Source organism: Primulina tabacum, chromosome 9, assembly GCF_025594145.1.
Source record: "Primulina tabacum isolate GXHZ01 chromosome 9, ASM2559414v2, whole genome shotgun sequence".
NCBI classification, from domain to species: Eukaryota; Viridiplantae; Streptophyta; class Magnoliopsida; order Lamiales; family Gesneriaceae; genus Primulina; species Primulina tabacum.
This window is the reverse complement of record NC_134558.1, coordinates 35,057,367-35,076,862: the sequence shown is the minus strand read 5'-3', so window position 1 is coordinate 35,076,862 and position 19,496 is coordinate 35,057,367. Positions and strand designations below refer to the sequence as shown.

At 33.5% G+C, this 19,496-nt stretch overlaps 3 protein-coding genes across 6 annotated transcripts; 2 read left to right on the top strand and 1 right to left on the bottom strand.

Annotated features, from left to right (window-relative positions):
- The first annotated feature begins 924 nt into the window (after nt 1-924).
- LOC142555522 (uncharacterized) lies at nt 925-4,146 on the top strand. 3 transcript variants are annotated; one of them, XM_075666425.1, is made up of 10 exons: nt 925-1,055; nt 1,183-1,236; nt 1,834-1,947; nt 2,180-2,359; nt 2,726-2,805; nt 2,909-2,948; nt 3,043-3,150; nt 3,276-3,356; nt 3,784-3,906; nt 4,000-4,146. In XM_075666425.1, the coding sequence occupies exons 1-10, from the start codon at nt 1,041-1,043 to the stop codon at nt 4,048-4,050; spliced, it is 846 nt and encodes a 281-aa protein (XP_075522540.1). In that variant the 5' UTR covers nt 925-1,040; the 3' UTR covers nt 4,051-4,146. The 3 variants fall into 3 exon arrangements, with proteins under 3 accessions (XP_075522540.1, XP_075522541.1, XP_075522542.1); XM_075666426.1 differs by lacking the exon at nt 1,183-1,236; XM_075666427.1 differs by lacking the exon at nt 1,834-1,947.
- A 467-nt stretch (nt 4,147-4,613) lies between these two features.
- LOC142555521 (protein TIFY 8) lies at nt 4,614-8,146 on the bottom strand. Of its 2 annotated transcripts, none has more exons than XM_075666424.1 (6): nt 7,662-8,146; nt 6,780-6,964; nt 6,168-6,616; nt 5,970-6,057; nt 5,156-5,354; nt 4,614-4,928 (listed from the first exon to the last, which is right to left on the bottom strand). In XM_075666424.1, the coding sequence occupies exons 1-6, from the start codon at nt 7,861-7,863 to the stop codon at nt 4,912-4,914; spliced, it is 1,140 nt and encodes a 379-aa protein (XP_075522539.1). In that variant the 5' UTR covers nt 7,864-8,146; the 3' UTR covers nt 4,614-4,911. The 2 variants fall into 2 exon arrangements, with proteins under 2 accessions (XP_075522539.1, XP_075522538.1); XM_075666423.1 differs by having other exon boundaries at nt 4,614-4,906; nt 7,662-8,145.
- Nucleotides 8,147-13,204: 5,058 nt separating this feature from the next.
- On the top strand, nt 13,205-19,147 carry LOC142555520 (cyclin-A2-2-like). The gene is made up of 13 exons (XM_075666422.1): nt 13,205-13,379; nt 14,564-14,653; nt 14,837-15,189; nt 15,421-15,700; nt 16,161-16,294; nt 16,590-16,682; nt 17,151-17,284; nt 17,627-17,702; nt 17,846-17,922; nt 18,019-18,052; nt 18,138-18,287; nt 18,441-18,575; nt 18,767-19,147. Exons 3-13 carry the CDS (start codon nt 14,842-14,844, stop codon nt 18,818-18,820), a joined length of 1,515 nt encoding a protein of 504 aa, XP_075522537.1. The 5' UTR covers nt 13,205-13,379; nt 14,564-14,653; nt 14,837-14,841; the 3' UTR covers nt 18,821-19,147.
- Nucleotides 19,148-19,496: the final 349 nt, after the last annotated feature.

Here is a 19,496-nt window from a genome sequence, read left to right as displayed (position 1 = left end):
AACTAACCCAAAGATCACCAGAAATGATATCTTGTTACACAATCGAGGTTAGATTGGAACAAAGAAATTGTCGAAAGTGTTATCGCATTACCACAATTAGATTTGGTATTATGTGTTGTTAAATTTCAGTTTTACTTCGTTATTTTTGTTTTTTTTTTTTTTTTGGTAATTTTAATCGAAAAATACTGATATGACACCTATACAATACTAATGTGATATTGACGTGCGTAATGTCATGAGAAATATTTGCGAAAAAAAAAATGCTGGTTAAATCGAGATTTGATAACATAAAAAGCCAAAAACACAATATTACAAAATTATAGCACAAAAAATTGCAGCTTTCCCTATTAATTATATTGATTGGATATCAAGAAAACTTACTAAATTTTTTTTAATCAAAATCTCATTTCTCTTTCTTTTTCTAAAAAAACCTAAAAAAAAACTCATTTCACTATATTTTCATACCATTAGTCCATAACCTATATTTATCAAATATTTTTTTTCCTGAATTATCCTTTCTTGTTTAATCTTAGAATAGAAAAACTAATTTAAGCTTGTTATTTTTTGTTCTATAAATGTAATATAATTTTTATTTTTGCATAAAATTTAGAATTTGTTGGACAAAATATATATTTATTTTAAATATTCATTTCAAGTTTAGAAACATTTGCACTTGGATAAATTTTTAAATCATAATTATTTCAAAATTTATTTTTAAAATGTTTTAATTAAATTAAATATAATTGATAAAATAAATTGTGTGGATGCAAGTTTGTATTTAAATGTCAAGTGATTATATTAATTTTTATAATATTATTTTGTAATTAAATTCGTTGACTATTAGAAAATAAAAATCTTCACATTTATCCAGAAGTATTTTTATACAAAACTTTGGTTGCACATTCACAATTTTTTTTTAAACGTTAAATCCCTTTTTACATTATTTTTTTCACCAAATAAATCATTCCTTCAATTCTTGTAACCAAACGAGACGAAGTACTGTTAATTTCTTCAAATTTATTTACACAATACGCGAAGTGATGGACAAAGAAGAGGTAGTTCAATCCTTACATATTCGTTTTCATTTTGAGAATTTGAGTAATATTATTCCGAGTTGATTTTCAAGAAAACACGAATGTGAAGATTTGGTTTTCGAATCTCGAACGAGATTATTATTTGCAGATTGAGAAGGGATCACCTGATCTTGAAATTTCTCTGAAAAATCATGAGATACTGGTCAGTTAATGGCAAAAGATTTCACCTTGCAGTTTGATTTTGCATTTGCTGTTTGCTTGAATATGTTATCTTTGCATTTCTGTCTGCTTTAATATTTTATCATTGCATTTTCTGTTTACTCGACCATTTTGTTGGAGTAACCATGTGAAGTGGGTGCCCTGGGGATGTGTGAACTTAGTGGCATATTTGATGAATTTATCGCATCCAAGAAAAAATGATCATCAAGTTTCATAGTCTGTCTTGTGCTTCAGCTTGAGGCGAAGTTTTGGAAAATTAAATCAAACTCCATTTTTAGTTAATTAAATCTCGACCTTACGGATTAAAATCATTTGACTGTGGCATGGATATAATCGGTGATATATTCTAGGGATAAGTTTCCTTCTTCACAGATATCTACTCCTTGTGCAAAGGAAGAAGTTCGCATATCAATCACTTAAGTTTTCATTCATAAAAATCAATTAACAAGATTTCTTTTCACATTTTATATTTGCTTATTATTAAGAATCATATGCTTGAAGTAGGAACGAATTGTTCACAACGGGGTTGTATCTTGGAAGTCGCTGTGTTGATTGGTAGTGATATTTTGCTAATTGACAGAAACAAAACGAGGCTCAAGTTTTGGACGACATTCAAATTCATGAGAGAGATGACAAATATTGTCCGAATTCTTCAGTGTATTCGAGATTGGTATCGCTTTTGGAGTCCTTGGAGGTTGTTTTGCTTTTTTTCCTTTTGAGCTGGTCATTATCTACATTTGTGTTGCTTTATTAAGTGAAAGTTCTTCTTGTTTAACTCTGTGCCAAACTTTTTGTTGTTTACCCTCATGTGTTAATTTCTTTCCAACCAAAAACTGATTGGATTTTGTCATCCGTTTAAACCAGTCATCTGCATTTTTGCCGTTAGATTACTATCCATGTCTGACTCTTTCTTGAAGTTTGTTTAGGGGCTCGCGAGGCAAGAATCGGATTTCCAGTCCCAGTGGGATTTAGAGTGGTCAAGATTGCAGGTGGAGGTTGAGGAACTTGATAAAATTTTGCATAGTCCTACAGATGATGATGAATTTGGTGATGCCATTGATAGTTCGTTTCAAGACTGCAATGAAAAGCTGGGTTTGAGAAAGACGGTTAGTTCGGTAGAACACAGTTTTCTATTTCAAATGAATAAATACTTCATGGCTTTGTTTGGTAATTTCCTCGTCAACGTATTTGATTTTTTTGATTTCCTTCTTTGCATGACAATGAATCTGGCCCAGTTTTATTTGACACTCTCTTCTTTTGTCTTAGATATTTGAATGGTGTTTCGTAGTAATCAAATGCAAATAATATTGTTTAGTACTTCACTTGCTTGACAGTCCTTGAGAATCCCACATCAACCAGCATTTCCTAAAGATTGAACAACGTCCTACTTTCATGGTGCTCCGTGTCTTCTGAGCAGCGTGTTTTCTAGTTGATATTTTGATGAAATGGTTGTCTCTCCTGTTTCTCGACAGGAACTTTCTGCAAAACTAAGATCAGTTGTGCAATTGAAGCGGGAGCTTGATGAAGTGCTGACACAAGATGAACTCATACAGTACACATCAAAGCGTTTAGAATCTTTGCCCTACGAATAGAACTCCAAATTTGTTGGTGGCTTATATTTATATATCGATTTGAATCTGTATCTCATGATGTAGGTATGAAATACGATCTTCTGAACTCGATAATCAGATTCAGGTAAATACATGAGAATCTAATGATTTAAGTGTTAACAAATACAATTTTTTTACTTAACTGAATAGCTGCCCTAGCTGCTCCGGCTATTACGCAGAAAAAGCATAGACAAACCTGTAAGCACTATGACACATATAATGCCTTGATGGAGATTAAGGCTTTAATGCTTAAGGAAATATCCTTGTTGAACTCCATTAGTTTGCAGGTGAAAATTGTTCAACCATTTCTCCATTGTTTGCTGAATTTTATTCAACTGTCATATAATTATCACATATGTTCGAGCAGTCCCTCACTGCTGTCATTTATACATATTGTGTATTATTTCCGCAGTTTCAAGATGCTATTAGCAGTGTTGATGGGCGGGGCAAACTCATCCATTCCCTGGAGGGAATTTTGAAAGGAACCCAACAGGTACCGATTTCCTCGTAAAAAATCAACGAGTTTGACTTTTTGAATTTGAAGCTAATGCATCCGTGCCAATAATAGTTTGTGACACACACGCTTTTAGCATCTATGCATGAAATTATCCAGGAATTTGAACTCGTTGGGCTTAGATTGGGAGTTGGGATGAAAAGAAGGGAAAGGAAATTCAAAAAAAATTTATTGTTTGGGAGAAATTTTTTTTAAAGGCTTCTTTGGGAGATTTTAATGGAAGGAAAAGAAAGGAACATGTATATTATAGATATAGATTTCTAAAGATATTGTCTTTTCTTCCTCGTTTTATAGTAGGTCGAAATATGATAAGAAGCTAATAATCTTTTCCTGTATAGTGTCTTTGCAACTTATGAATTCAAGATTGGTTTTCTTAAATTAAAGCAACTTTCTCCTGACGTCACAGAAACTGGAGAAAGTGGAATTGACACTGCAATCTGAGGAAAAAATATGCGACTCTATCAAAGAAAAGTGCACAACAGCAATTTCAGAGCAAAGGCAGAACTCCTCTCTCTTGAAACTTCTCCAGGTATGGTGGTGATGTTGGTATCTTTTTTTGTTGTTACTGTCATTCCACTAACCACAGTGCGCGTATACTCATATTGCATCCTTGTAAATCCAGGAAGAACGTGCAAGAAACGAGAGGCTCCGGGCTCAGATTACTCGAACATAGATCAATTCCCTGAAATTTGTCTATAACGATTGGTGTGTGTCAAATGAAATCTCTAATGACATTAATATATATAGTGAATGTGCCTCAGAAGATTCATATGATTGTCGAATCTCATCATGAATAAGATATGCGGGAATTTTGTAAAAGTAAATAGAACCAAGGAAGGTTAGCCCTGCATTTTCTCCCTTGTTCGACTTAAATCAATTTTAGTATCTGAAGCCCATCAGCAGGAATGGATCCAACAGGGGCATCTGTAAGACCGAAAAATATTATCTTTCATGGTAGTTTTCTGATCCAAAACTAAAATTTCCCACTCCAATTTTTTTTTACTTGTTCTTTCATCCCAAAGTTTTGGCTCTGCTATTGCCCATATTGATGGGTGGTTCCAGTTAGGATTTCGGAAATAGACAGTCACAGCCTTTCAGAGGTGAGATACCCATATCTGATGATTGTGGCTTCAATAATGTTGGAATTTCTGGTTGGAAAAATAACTTGTGGGAGTTTAATCCCTATGCCCGAACTGGCATGAGTGGAGAGAAAGTTAAAGGTGAATTTCTAATGCGTTTGGATGGTTCAACCTTAGCATTGCAAAGAAATAGAACCATATACAAGTTTTCATTCAAAAACAGGAGTACAAAAAAGCTTAATAACGCCTAATTTCAAGAGAAACAGCAGCATAATCAACAGAATATAATCGAAGATGGAGTCCATTCGAACCATATTTGGTATCCAATGCCATTTATAATTGAAAAGGTGGAATGTCACCATTACTACCCGGGTTTCTCTCCAGCACCAATTTTAGTTTCTTTGAATGAGGCAGTTTTCTCCTTGGTTCTGATGCCCGCTTGATAATTTCCTACATCAACAATGTGGTTTTTCTGCATCAACGTATTAGCATTCGATATCAAGAAAACAAACGATTATACCTTTAGCTGGTGATGTCTTCATGAAAAATAATTTTTAGAAAGTTACGAAAACTGGTTGATTGATGGCACATTCAAACAAGAAATGAAGTACCATTTCATTTCCTCGATTAAGGACTTGCGACCATACGTCATAGTGCAAGTAGCTAAACAAATGGGATAAATAAACATTTTTTGATTACCAGAGCTAAAACCACGGTAGACATCCTCTCTATCAGATGATCTCCCTTCCAACTCCCTCAGTATAGAAATTGCCATGACGTTCTCACCACCACCCGGAATTTGGTTTTGTCCGCTGGAGGGTCTGACTGCCAAATTAGAAGTATAGGCTGTAGACCAAGATCCTCCATTTGATCCAGCCAAAGCCATTATAACATCTGCCTGATATATACACAGAGAATGCGATAAATTTTCAGAGATAATGCCCAGTTATCATAAATGATATCAAACAATGATTTGTTAACATAAAACTATTGTTGTACAACCTTTCACGAGCTTGAGCTTTAGAAAATATGATTTCTGACATGATGATATCAGAATGAAGTAGCAAGTTCAGAATTTTTGACAGGCAACCCTTATATATATATTTCTTTAAATTGGTCTTCAATTTGGCATGATTGTCCGAAACCCATCCGTCAAATGTGTATACCGGATATTAATTTCAGATCTATGCCTTACATTTGAATGAGTGTCAAATATAAAAACTATGGTTAAATCCTCTCCCATAAGCTCGAGCTTTTAAGAAAGTGGTTTTAAAAAACTTTCTGATGATATAGCACTAAAAGAGCTCAATGTTAACAAGCTATAGGGGAGAAAGTAGATCCCTATTTCGGGAAGGGGGGGAAGGGAGAGCGAGCTTATAGTTGCTTCAGATAAGTCCACATTAATTACAGGTGTCAGTTGTCAAGTGTATCCAAGTAAATATTAGCAAGAAATCAAAGCGCACTAGAAACATAGACAATATTCGTAATAACTTCTAAAAGATGTAGAAAAAACCTTGTTTGGATGAATATTGTCAAAAACGTGCGCTTGACCACCATAAAATATAGTCATCTGACGACCAGAAGACTCGGTCCCATGTTGGCTGCCATAAAGTAATAGAGATTGAACAATCAAAACTCATTTAGACTCAAAGTTAATATCCAAGAGTGCATACTCAAGTGTGATCAAATAAAACATGTCATCCAAATTAACCTGGGAGAAATAGAAGACTCTGGTTCAGATACACAAATTCCAGACTTTTGTTCACCCTTGCGTATCAGCACCCCCGAAGGCTGTCTCCCTGAGATACCTCCAACTGTATTAATTGAGCTCAAAATTCCTGAACCTTTTATTCCAGTTCTAGATCCTTCATCAGCAGCTGTCTGTGATACAACAGAAGTACCCACATTTGTGTCTCTAATCTTACTAGAGAGTGCCTGGTATCCAAATGGTGCAACCTGACCGGAACGTGGAGGATATTGTGACCCTGGTCCAAGATTCCCCGGTATAGCTCGATCCCACTTGGGATTGTTAGCATCAGTTCTACCACCATGGGACGACTGCGATATAAATGAGGATGGAATGGGCCTCAATTGGTGCGCACCAAAGGTTTCCTCGTCATGTGGTTGTCTAGGTTGTTCTCCCCCAGAATATCGCATGACCTGAACTTGAACAGAAAATTCATTGTGAGATTAAGTTGTTTCAATGTGAATCAGCCTGCAAAAGGCATCAGAACCTTAAGCACTAATTTCCAGGGGTTGGTAAGAGCTAATCTTCAAGAGAGACAATGAAAAATATAAAGGAAAGAAATAAGAAAGAGCACACCTTTGTCAAAACTGGATTATCTTGCGAATCTGGTTGTCCTTGTGGCAGTTTATCTCTTGACGACACCATAAAGGAGTCAGAGTTACTTCGCTTGTTTCCACCGAATCTGTAGCTAGTTTCAGGCCTAAGTTCGCCCCTTGATCCGTAGAAAGGTATCCCCTCCAAATGATTATTTACATGTCTCTCTGTCATGATTAGTGTAGAAAAAATAACCATTAATTTATCAAGGATCCATCAAGTAATCACAATAATCTTGAGATCGTAAAAGTACCAACAACACGTAGTTAGCTATGGAGCCACCTAGTTAAATGATCTTTAATAAACGTCAACTGCTATTGTGTGCTAAACTTTTGCTACAGAAATATAATTTATGTCCACACGTTTCACATTATTAGTCTTCTTTGAAATCACCGAAATAGATCAGCAACCTTTACACGAAACTTTACGCCTAGCAACTTCGTTTCGATTTTTTAATGTACACAAGACAACAGTACAAAAAAAAACTACTCCATCAATGAATGACCTCAGTACCACAGACAGAACTACTCCGTTGCCAAAAGTACCAACCTCCCAATTCATCAAAATAGTGTTTTGTAAGTAAAGAACTCGAGAATCAACTTTTATGCAAATGTAAAACATATAGGGCTAAATATGCCGAATAAATCAAAAGCATTGGTTGCCAATTGGCTGAAGATCCGAGGTCACTCCATTATTTGAAGATAAAAATCTAGAGCACTCACTGTCACACAATTAAAAATAAAATCATTTTAACAAAGTAATAAAAGGAATCAAAGACAAGCGCTACTCGACAAACACAATAGTTACAAGATACTATAATAAATAAAACAAAGTAAAAATAGGTATTTAATGGTTTCTTCCTACCAGAGGCCTGCTCGGAAGTAGCCGACGCCGAGAAATCCGGAGGCGGCCGGCTTCCCCCGCCGGTCTCCGGAGCAGACTCTTGCTGTTTGCCCTTGTTACCAAGAAAGTCATGAAAAGTAGCTGATTTCACTTCACTATCACCGCCAGCATTAATATTACCATTTGCTTCGTTATTCTTACTATTGCTCTGAGCATGAGCCATATAATATAAACAACAACAATAATAATACAAAAGATTACATTAACAGCAAAAAGGAGAAATTTTTACAACACCAGAATCACCCCTTTTGAATCTCACATCTCAAACCAATTTTCTATCCCCCCAAAACAAAAATCCGAAGATAAAAGTTGTTCGTGGGCTTAGCTTGAGGAGTTTCAAGAAGGTAAAGTTAGAATCTTTGGTAAGAAATGGAGAAAGAAAATAACACTCGAGGGGGATCACAATTTTCTTTTGAGGTAGGAAAGAAAGCAATTAAAAAAAGGAAAAAAAAAACTGTCTTTTATGAGGCATGTACAGATAACAAACGTGCTTTCTTGTCAATATTATTCTTATACATATATACACAGACAGATACATACACATATATGGTTATCCCTATCTCGGTAGGTTTATGTCTTAGAGCACCCACTCTCCAATGTGAGTGGACGTCACATGAGAGAGAGTGTACATATGAACGCCCCTGTGTCAGTTTTTAAAAAAAAAAATTCGAAACTTAGCGACGGTTTGGTAAAACCGTCGCTATTTGCGACGGCTTTTAAAAATCCGTCGCTGAACGCGTGCCCCACGCTCGTGCTCAATTTTACCAAACCGTCGCTATTTGCGACGGCTTTTAAAAATCCGTCGCTGAACGCGTGCCCCGCCCAATTTCCCAAATTTAATGCTATTTAATGTATTAGTTTAAATTTCAAATTTGTATGTTTAAAAAAAAACGGAAATTAAAATAAATTAAAAAATACTGTTAAATGAAAAACTAACTGTTGTTTTTGTTTTTAAAATTAAAAAATTGTTTTAACGGCTAGTTTATTAAAAAAATAATATATTCATCTATAAATATTCACACACTACACAAATTATTTCAAACATCAAAACATATTATTCTTCACTCCAAAAATCTTCTTTCTTCTATTTTCATCATCTCAAAATCTTTTTTTTCAAAAATTTCTTAAATCCTACTTTGTTCCGAAATGGATAAAAATTACCGAGGATTTTTTAGAAATTTCGTGAGTTATCCAAAAAATCCGAAAGAAAATACTTCTTCCCAAAATTCGAAAATTCCACCAAAATATCCATATTTTCCATACCCACCAAATTATCCACATAATCCATATCCATCAAATTATCCTTACAATCCATATCCACCAAACTATCCATATAATTCATATCCACCAAACTATCCATCTAATCCACATGCAACCAGTATGTCATTTATTTCTCCAATGTTTACTCCACAGTCCGTTGATTACCATGTTAGCACGAAGAAGGCAAGGATCTCGGAGTCGGGAGCAAGCAACACCTCATCCAACCAAGATGCGAGTCTACATGTAGACCTAATTGAAGAAGAAAATCGTCCAATGGGTCAGAAGGTAGCAAAAAGAAAGGGAAAAGGTAAAACGAGATTGGACATGGAGTGTATGACAACAAACTTGGACAATATGTTTGCAAAGTTTACTGAATATAAATGAAACAAAAACAACTCGACGTAGAGGAGATGAAAGCAAAAGCTGCTATGGCCAAAGTTCAACTAAAGGAATATGCAATCCTTTCGAAGGATACTTCGCAAATGACATATGAGCAACTTATCATCCACGAACGTCTATGTCAAGAGATTAGGGGGAGATGGAATATTTAATTTGCAGTTATTGTAATTTTCGATTATTGTAATTTCCATTTGTTATAATTTTCATTCATTGTAATTTTCATTTTCGTTAATGTAACTCTCCGATCAATTAGTATTTTATATCTTCTCTTAAGTTTAATTTATTTTCTAATATTTTTATGCAAGTGTTATTTATTATTATATGTTGTACCGTTTTATTTTAGGTTTATAATAAATTTTTAATTTTAATTAAATGACACTCATAAAATTAAATTATTTTATGTACTGAATATATAAAAACAAATTATTATTAATATAAAATAATAATAATTTAAATTTCTTAAAAATTTTGAAATTGAATTTATTTAATGTAAAATAAGAGTAAGATGAATGAGTGGACAGCGGGACCTAGAAATAATGAGTGTGAATGTTAAAATGAATGTGAGAGAATATATGTGTTAATGTAATGTGTATGTGGCATATGGGCCCCACGATTTTTGATGAGGTGGTGAGTGTTATAACACCCACCACTGCGGGTGCCCTTAATAATCAACTAAATTGCAAATGTGAATATGTGGGTCGATTCGTTTGCTGGGTCTGTTTTAACGGAAAGAAATGAAGACAGCCAATGCCATTGGCAATGGAGAGCAGCATGCTCAGTATTATATGATATTTCGTCGCACTTAATTTAATTTACATTATCAAGATATTGTGTTTTTTGGAAGAGAAAACATTACTTCTTTAAAGCTTTAAGCAAAAAGTTTTCGAATACTACACAAGCTTGGGCATGTAGAGTTATTCTGAAAATCAAGAGAAAAAAAAAATTCATATTTATCTATACTACTTTATTAAGTTTGATTCACTTAGAGTATTTGGTATCATGGTCTGTTTTATTAATTATATATTAATAAAATGTTAATATTTTAATGTAAGTTATATGTAGTTCAGTGCATAGAATTATTGTTACTTTGGGTTTAGGTTATATGTTCAATTCTTATTGAGGTCGTTTTTTTATTCTTTTATTTTTCGATTTATTTTTTAATTTATATATCAAAATTATAGTGTAGTCCCTCACTATTTTTTATAATTATATTTTGATCCTCATTTATATTTAAATATAAATCAAATGAATTATAAAAAAATATTATACAATCACGCAACGCGTGCATCGGTGCACTAGTTATTAATAAGTGTACGGGCGTATGGAACAATGACTCCATCCGTTTATATTAATGTCACTTTAATAATTTATCAAAAGAAAATATCAATTCTCATAATTAATATTTTTTGAAAATTAAATTTCTCCCAATATTCTGAAATTATAATCTCTTAAATTTTCGGATATGCTAAGGGGAAATCTGGTAGTTGTAGGCATCAATATGTATGTAAATTAAATAATTCAAATTTTCTCATCGTGTATATATTATATAAATAATAATTATATTTAAAAAACAAACAAATTTTCTCATATGTCATTTTCAATCTCTTGGATATTTTTAGATATGTCAAACCTAACATGCATTGTCTTAGTCCTTGACTTCAATGACATTAGTATTTAATATCACGCACCATCGTAACATATGTAGCTTTTGAAATAGATATTCAATAAATAAAGATTTTATAATTTCAATCAATATGATTTATATATATAATTTTGATACACTGGACATTAATCGTATTAACTTATGTTTGGTATATATGTATTTAAAGGCGTCTTTATTAATCGTGTATAGCACTTTGTTCACCAAAAAGATTTCGTCGTTTTTCCAACACCGAGTTCAAATTGAAGAGATTGAAAACAAATTAAATTTACTCAAATTCAATTCATGTTTTACACCTGTTTAACTTCACGTATAATTAACATATGAAATTCGAGTAATACTTCGTTCCAAATCAATTCGAGAGTTAATATATATATATATTTTTATTCCAATTTGAAATTCATCCAACTTGTTAGATGGCATGTTGAGAGAAGAATGATGACGCTTTTTGAAAGGATTCGCTACAGCTGCTGGAGCTTTTCTGAACCTTCACAAGTTCAATATTGAAGATTCGTGTGAAAAGTTTGTGTGATTGATTCACATAATCACCGCGTTGTTGATTGGTGTCGACGACACTCAAGAACAACACTGGGTGAAATGTTAGGTGAGTAATGGTTTTGTTTGGTTTCAAGCAACACGCCTCTTTTTTTTATTCATCCAGATTAATTTGATTTATTTTGATGATGTTTAATTCCTTGGAGTGTCCAAGAATTCAGTTTTATTATTCTCGCTAGTATTGTTGTATAAAACGATTTACATATTTATCTAGTGATTTTTTGACATGGGGCATTGCACAAGTAGTTGTATTTGTGTAAAATTCAAATTTGGTGTTTATTCATTAAATGTTACGTGAGTGTTCAAACTTAATTTCCGTTGCACGTTGTGTGTTGGTGTTGCCAACACTTGAACACAACACTAACTACTGATACATACAATATTTTAATTTCATCTACGTTTATGAGCAACAGCCCATTTTCAACTTTTACTAGAATCGACTCGAGGATTAAAATTATCATATTATTCTACCATGAATATATATTACATTTTGGAAAATTTATTCTTAAAACTAACAATAATCATCTCCAGATCAAAATGCGTGTATGGACACGCTTAAAATTTATATCTTATGTGAAATAATTAATTGGGATTCATCCCACATTCCACTTTTATATACAGTTACATGCACACATTAAATTAATTGCAAACGTGTTGATTTTAATGTATTATTATTTTTATTATTTTAAGCTATCGAGAGATAGCTACGTACACAAAACCTAAAAACTTCAAGCATTTGGCAGATCTGATTATTTAGAATGTTTCTTTGTTTTATAATATAGTGAATCAGGTCGATAAATTTTTTGTAATACAATTTTATGAGTTATAACTGTAAAACGGATTGATTCAATCCATAACTGTTATAAATAATAATATTTTTTATATAAAAAATATTATTTTTCAAATAGTATTTGGAGTTGATTCCGTGAGACCGTCTCATCATGAGTTTTGTTTTGTTTTGTTTTTTTTTAACATATTGTGTTATAGATAGTATGACATCCTCATTATTATATAATAGAATTTAATATGTAAAATCAATGTTGTAGAATCAGTATTATAATAACCAAAAAAGGTATATTATTGAGGAGTAATTTTAAAATCTAAATATTCATAATCAATACAATCAGATTTGCTTTAATTGAAGAAAATTTAAAAGTAAAAATACTGAATCATATATTTTTTTGACACGAATAAGAAACTCAAGAACTAATATAATAAATTTAAATGAGAGATATAATCTTATACTTCTTTAAAAATAATAATGCAAAATATTAATTTTTTAATTAAAAAATTAATAACTATATGGGGATCCAATAATAATAAAAAAAGGATCTCATGATAATTAATTAAATGTTTTTGAACGAATAATTAATTTGAACATAAACTTTCCCGTTATAATTTTCAAATGTGCATTCATTTATTTCCCTTTCCGTTTATTATTTGTTAAGAAAATTCAGGACAGTTTTGAGTTTTTTGACTCGGCAATCTTAAGATACGTAAACAATTTTAGAAAGAAAATTGATTAGATGATTGGAAATAGCAAAATAGGAGGGGAAATAGCACATTGTTCTTTTTTTTTTGAACTCTGGCTTTCTCCCCGCTCTCCCGCTCCCTCACCCACCCCCCACGCCACCCCCACCCAACTTAAATATACACCTATTTCTCCATTCACACACACTCACTCTATTAAAAAACACACCATAGATAGACATACACTCTTCTGTATCTATTCATTCTGTTGGATGATCGATCTGCTGGAATCGGAACAGTAGCTCAGCTGCCGGAGCTACCGATGAAAATGCTGAGTGAGCTCAGCTCCATTTTCCTCTCGTTTTAATGTATTTGCATTTTAGTTGTACATTTTTCTGCTGGTAATGTGTAGATTTGACCAATTTGGCGAGGTATTATTGTTTTTTTTTTTTTTGAGTATTTTGCGGTTTTTGTTTGAGCTCTGTTTTGAAAGTGTAACAGATTACGCAGATCTGTGAAGTTGAGCTGAGATTTTGATTTTATTTCCTTGTTTTAGTTCTTCGGATGTTAATTATCGATTCACAAGTGTATACGGTGGCATTTGAATTCGAAGTTCACCTAGTAAAAGTAAAGTAGCCCAGATGACATATTTCCCCTGATTTTGGTTCTTGGATCGTTATTTTCGTAGGAAGACTGCTATAAAGAAAAACTCGTCGACGTTAACTATCCATTCTGTCAGTGCGTTCTGGATTTTGGATTCATAAAACGGAACTCTAGTAGTTATTTTCGATGGAAAAGTGTGTTCAAATTTGAATGAAAGATTTTTTAATTGACTTTGGTTCAGATTGTTTCTGATTTATTTTGAATTTGAGACTAAATCGATAAAATATTTAAGGGACATGCGGATATTGGTAGAATTGTCTAAAGAATGAGGTATTCAGATTGCTTGTAAAATACTTCTTGTTCGGTGGCTTGAACAGGGATTTTAACTATATTGTATGGTCAACGAAAAATTTAATTTGACGCACTGATTTCTGCTACTTCCAGAATAAGTTGTAGCTCCTAGAGCATATCGTGAACACCTGGAAGCAGCCATTTTTTTGTTTGCGGCATCTTTTCATATTTCCTGCAATTGTTGGAAGGTTCCAACTTTGAATTAACCTTCCTCTACAGCCATAAAGAATGCATTTTGGGCTCATGAATCAAAATTTGTCCCCTTGCATAATTGCGTCTCTCGTATATTTTACTCAAGCTCAGCGTAGATATTTTGTTGCAACAGTATTTTGCTTCCGTTCATTTCTTTTATGCATATTGGCCATGTGTGATTCATATAGGTCATGATTTATATAGGTCATACATACAATAAAACTATAACATGACAAGAACAAATAATGAGATGGAAAACTGAATGTTGAGTTCATGTTGTATAGATATTGGCATATATTTGAAAGGGAGGCAGTGTGATATTCCTGTCATATCACTTTTTAGAAATATAATATATAAGTAAAATATGGTACAGCTGCTGCAGTTTCCTGCTTGGCAGTATGTGGTCAAAAGGATAGCTTGTTAATTGCTTAACGGTGTAGAACCTCATCCGACGACAATGCAGGTGAATTTCCAATTTCTTCTCAACATGTTGAAGTGCCAATACTTTTCGCAGCAACTACTGTTTCCATTGAGTTCCACTGCTAATGCTGTTATGATAATAAATTTTGACATAATTTATTCATAAATACAGCTTCTACAGTAGATATAGCTTGTTATAACCATTGCATTTATTTTCTACTTGCAGCAATTATGAAGGCACAGCAGTTTGCTTCTACAAACTGTCGTATCATGAGGCAAAAGGGCGTGAATAATGAGAATACATCTTCCAAAATCACAGGGTCAAATCTGCGAATCACACGAGCTCGGGCAAAAGCCTTAGGCTCTGTAGGAGGATTGCCTCCTTTACATCCTTCAGCAAAACATGATGGGAAACGGGCCTTGCGTACGAACTCCAAAAGAGCAGCATCATGTGACAACAAAAATGCATCAAGTTCAGCTGCTTGTCCTCAGCAAAAGAAAAGGGCTATTCTCAAGGATATAACTAACATCACTTGTGATAATTTGTACACAAACTGCATCACTGCAGCTGCAGGACAGGTAAGATAATCATCATCACTAGGGAAGTGTATCATTTATTTAATATATTTCAATTTCAAGAATATTCTTTCATGATCTTCGTACTTCTCAAGTAGTCGACAGCAAATATTCAATTCGTATCTCAAATTTTTGGTCCATGGGATATCACTCTACATTTTGTGAAGTGCTGTCTGTAGCATTCAAAATTTGAACCTGTAAACTTACTAATGCTGAACATGCCTCTTTTATCAGACTAGCAACCAGGAAAGTAAAAGCTCGAGACAAAATATTGGGAAGGTGGTGACTGCTTGTTTTGCTGAAGAGTTTCAGGTTCCTGGGTATAAAAGGAGAAACGTAACAGAGAAAATGAACATTCTAAAGGTGGAGGAATCACAAGAAATTGGTCCCATAGTGAACTTGGCAATTGAACCAACTGAAATAGTCGACGACAAAATGTCGAGTACAGCAGTTCTGATACCTTTGGATACAATGCCCATTAGGCACACTCTACAGCTAACTCCATACAACAGAGGTACGACTTTGCATTAAGATTTTCAAAAGATAAACTTGAGCACTTGGAATATTGTTTCACACCATATAAACTCAACATTGCAAAAGAACAATTTAACTTTGCTAGTTATATTCACGTCTCAACATAAAATGGAAAAAAGTTTCTGAAACCTTTAGATTGACTGTTATTGGGTGGTTTTCGTAAAGAAGTCTGGTGATATTAATCCTGCCACGACACTTTCTTCTGGTTCAATCAGTCTTCTTTTGACAAATGTTATCAATACGTCAGTAATATTCAAGTATGTTTATTGATGCAAGATCGTGTTCAAAATAAAATCTGCACATCCTTGTCTTTGTCATCACATTATGTATCATAGATCTCTGAAGAGCTATTATTCTTGGAAATTGATTACAAAAAATAATAAGTGCTCTCTCTCTAGTTTTTGCTCACGAATTTTAACAGTTTGTGGATTATCATGCAGAGAATGGAAAGTTTTTAAGTAGTATGAAGGAAAACTTGGGTGATAGGGGCATCACCGATATAGATTCAGAAAAGCATCCGCTGATGTGCAGCATGTATGCAGCTGACATTTATTCTAATTTGCGAGTAATACAGGTCCGTAAGATTGCCATAGCTCTATTAAATCATTTTGTCGAGCTCAGTTCTTTATGTTATGATTTGAATTCCAGGTAGCTTGTCACAGTTCGTATTGTTTTCTCTCATCACTACCAAAGTTATAACATATTCAATCAAGAGACTACAGCATAATAGCTGACAACTTGGATTCTTTAAATATTTAAATTTCTGTTGTAACCGTGGAAGCTAAGTAGATGTTCCAAAACCTCTGCTGTTTCTTTTGATTAACCAATGAAGTACTGTTTCGTGCTCTCACTTTATACTTCCCTTCCAGATTTACCGGAGGCCTTCGGTTGACTATATGGAAAAGCTGCAGCGTGATATAACTGAGGCAATGAGGAGTATTCTGGTCGATTGGCTTGTGGAGGTTAGTTTACTCGATCAAATATTACTTCATGAATCAAAGTTTTTGGTTTTGGGGCACCAGCCATTACTCTTTCAAGGTTTAGGGGAGTCTATTTGACCTACATTTAGATTTTCCACTTTCTACTGGTGTCCTGGTTCCTCGTCATTCGAAACCAGCACCTTCCTTTGCGTTTCTTGTCTCCACTCACCTTTTATTCTAACATTTTTCTTTAGCATTTACATCTTGACATTATTGAATAACAAAATTCAGTAAAATAATGTAAACTTAGCTAGGAGAGCGGTCTTAAGTGCTCACAGAAATATAAAATCATGTTTGGGAGGTGAGGGGATGGTATTTTGCTGCCCCAGGGCCACTATGTAACTTTCTTTCTGGTTTTTACTTTTAACATTTTCTCCTAAAATTATTTCCTCAAATTCTATAATTTAATCTGTGCTTGTGATTTCACACGCGTTGTCCTTTTTTTTCCAGGTTTCTGAAGAATATAGGCTGATCCCTGATACACTCTACTTAACTGTAAATCTTATAGATAGATTTCTATCGGCAATCAGTATTGAGAAGCAAAAGTTGCAACTCCTTGGAGTAACATGCATGCTAATTGCTTCGTAAGTTACATACAATAAGTAGAGCACATGTTAGCTTCACAAGTTCATTTAGCTAAATACAACTGTTAACTGTCTTTATAGTCCTTCCAAGACTTATCACATTTATCATGATTATATTTCTGCCAACGATTATCCCATGTTTCTAGTCAATTTTGAGCATGTCGATTCTATAAATTCTTGTGTGGAGATGAAATTTTTTTTATTTTTTCTGTAAATACCACATGGAAAGTAAAAAATTGATCACAGTCTGCGTTCTCATAAATCATAATCTCATCTATCAAAAAGCACAGTTCCTATATTTATAGCTGTAGTTAATCTTCTTCATTTATCAATGGTTTGAAGGAAATACGAAGAAATTTGTGCTCCTTGTGTGGAAGAATTTTGCTTTATTACAGACAACACCTACACTAAAGGAGAGGTACACGCTTGTCTGAAATTTACCTTGCACATATTGCCTGGAGTAATTTAAGACATTTCCCAAGTACAACGGAGCTTGTATTTCCGTTTTGTCAGGACAACTTTTAATCTTATCTGAAGCATTCATTTCTTGTCAAATGACAGGTACTGAAAATGGAAGGGCGTGTTTTGAACTATTTAGGTTTTCAATTGTCTATTCCCACCGCGAAAAAGTTCCTCAGGTACCTGATGCACCTTGCAATCTTTTTTACTTAATGCTGTTTTGCTTAGTTCACCCACCACCTCTTATTTTTCCATACCTTCAATGCTGATTGTAGGAGGTTCATTCATGCAGCGCAGATTTCTTACGAGGTAGATAAAATTGTTGTTCCATTTATGTTTAGTGATATTTGTTAAATAAGGCATTTTCGTTTAGATTAAATCATCCCATTTCCAGATTCCTTCCGTGGAGCTGGAATTCTTGGCGAATTATTTTGCAGAACTAACACTAATAGAGTACAGTTTCCTGAAGTTCCTTCCTTCCCTAATTGCTGCCTCAGCGGTATTCCTAGCCAGATGGACACTTGATCAATCAGACCATCCATGGGTTGGTTTTCTTGTGCCTCTTTCTTTTCTCCTTTATTCACTCATTACTCATGCACTTTACTTTATTCAACCAATACTTAAATTCTGTTAAACCCAATACTTTATTCAAACCCGATACTTAAATTCTGTTAAACCAATACGCTTCTTTTTGCAGAATCCAACGCTAGAGTATTATACAATGTACAAAACATCAGACCTGAAACACGCAGTTCTTGAGTTGCATGATTTACAGCTCAACACCAAGACATGTACACTTCACGCCATTCGTGAAAAATATAAGCAATCCAAAGTAAGATGTCTGATTCCTCTATACGATGTGTTTATAAATGCACATTTCTTATTTTTTTTTATCGAATCAAACTGTGCTAATATGGGATCAATGGCACCACAAAATCCTTCACGATACATAATTTCGAAAAGCATGCTTATGTTTGAAATTTAAACCAAAATCTTGCACTGATATTGTTTTTGGATTGACAGTTCAAGAGTGTTTCAACTCTTCGCCCACAAAAGCCTGTTCAATCATTGTTCTAAGCATAACAGACTCATATTTATTACGACTATGATCGACTTTCTTCTAATCTGGAGAATCACTGATAACTAACTGAATGGGAATGGGAAAGCGTTGTGATTCTTCACTCAAGAATACTGCAACTTCTCAATTGTTTTTAGTATTTCCTGTCTCTTTAGTTTTTGTAACGAGAAAGATTTAAAGAAGTGATTTATTTCTTTATTATGATTATGTTATAATAACCATTTACTTTCTGGGATGATAGGTCCAACTTCCTGGAATTTTATTCAGTTGTATTTGTTCTGAAGAATGAATTTCGCTTACGATTAATGAAAATAATTTGGATGACATTTGATTCTTGTGTTAACATCAAGCTGCAATTTAGAATTTTAATGAGCCTTACACCACTTATGTTGTTTTCAAATTCTAGAAAGAATGAAAAAACACACACTCGATAGGGAGGAGATTAAAAATCATTTAAATTTCAAATGATTAATAAATAGATTCTTTATAATAATTGTCGAATAAAATCTAATAAAAAATTGATATTTTGACACCTTCGTCTCGGTAGTGTGTCAGGTTGTTCGGATCAATTGTTCAATTTAATAACATTTTAAAGTGTACGTTTAAACAATTGGGTTGATTCATCTTAAAAGTCTTTGAATAATGTTAAAACACATGAACGATAAAATTAGACGA

What these genes read in the sequence shown, in the direction of transcription:
- LOC142555522 (XM_075666425.1), top strand. An exon ending in ACACAAGATGAACTCATACA is followed by an intron (nt 2,806 to 2,908) that starts GTACACATCAAA and finishes CTCATGATGTAG; the next exon opens with GTATGAAATACGATCTTCTG. An exon ending in AACTCGATAATCAGATTCAG is followed by an intron (nt 2,949 to 3,042) that starts GTAAATACATGA and finishes GCTATTACGCAG; the next exon opens with AAAAAGCATAGACAAACCTG.
- LOC142555521 (XM_075666423.1), bottom strand. Translation starts at nt 7,863, where the DNA reads ATGGCTCATGCTCAGAGCAATAGTAAGAATAACGAAGCAAATGGTAAT. An exon ending in GAGTCTTCTATTTCTCCCAG is followed by an intron (nt 6,058 to 6,167) that starts GTTAATTTGGAT and finishes ACTTTATGGCAG; the next exon opens with CCAACATGGGACCGAGTCTT. An exon ending in CTACCGTGGTTTTAGCTCTG is followed by an intron (nt 4,907 to 5,155) that starts GTAATCAAAAAA and finishes TTGTTGATGTAG; the next exon opens with GAAATTATCAAGCGGGCATC.
- LOC142555520 (XM_075666422.1), top strand. Translation starts at nt 14,842, where the DNA reads ATGAAGGCACAGCAGTTTGCTTCTACAAACTGTCGTATCATGAGGCAA. An exon ending in TCACTGCAGCTGCAGGACAG is followed by an intron (nt 15,190 to 15,420) that starts GTAAGATAATCA and finishes CTCTTTTATCAG; the next exon opens with ACTAGCAACCAGGAAAGTAA. An exon ending in ACACCTACACTAAAGGAGAG is followed by an intron (nt 17,703 to 17,845) that starts GTACACGCTTGT and finishes GTCAAATGACAG; the next exon opens with GTACTGAAAATGGAAGGGCG.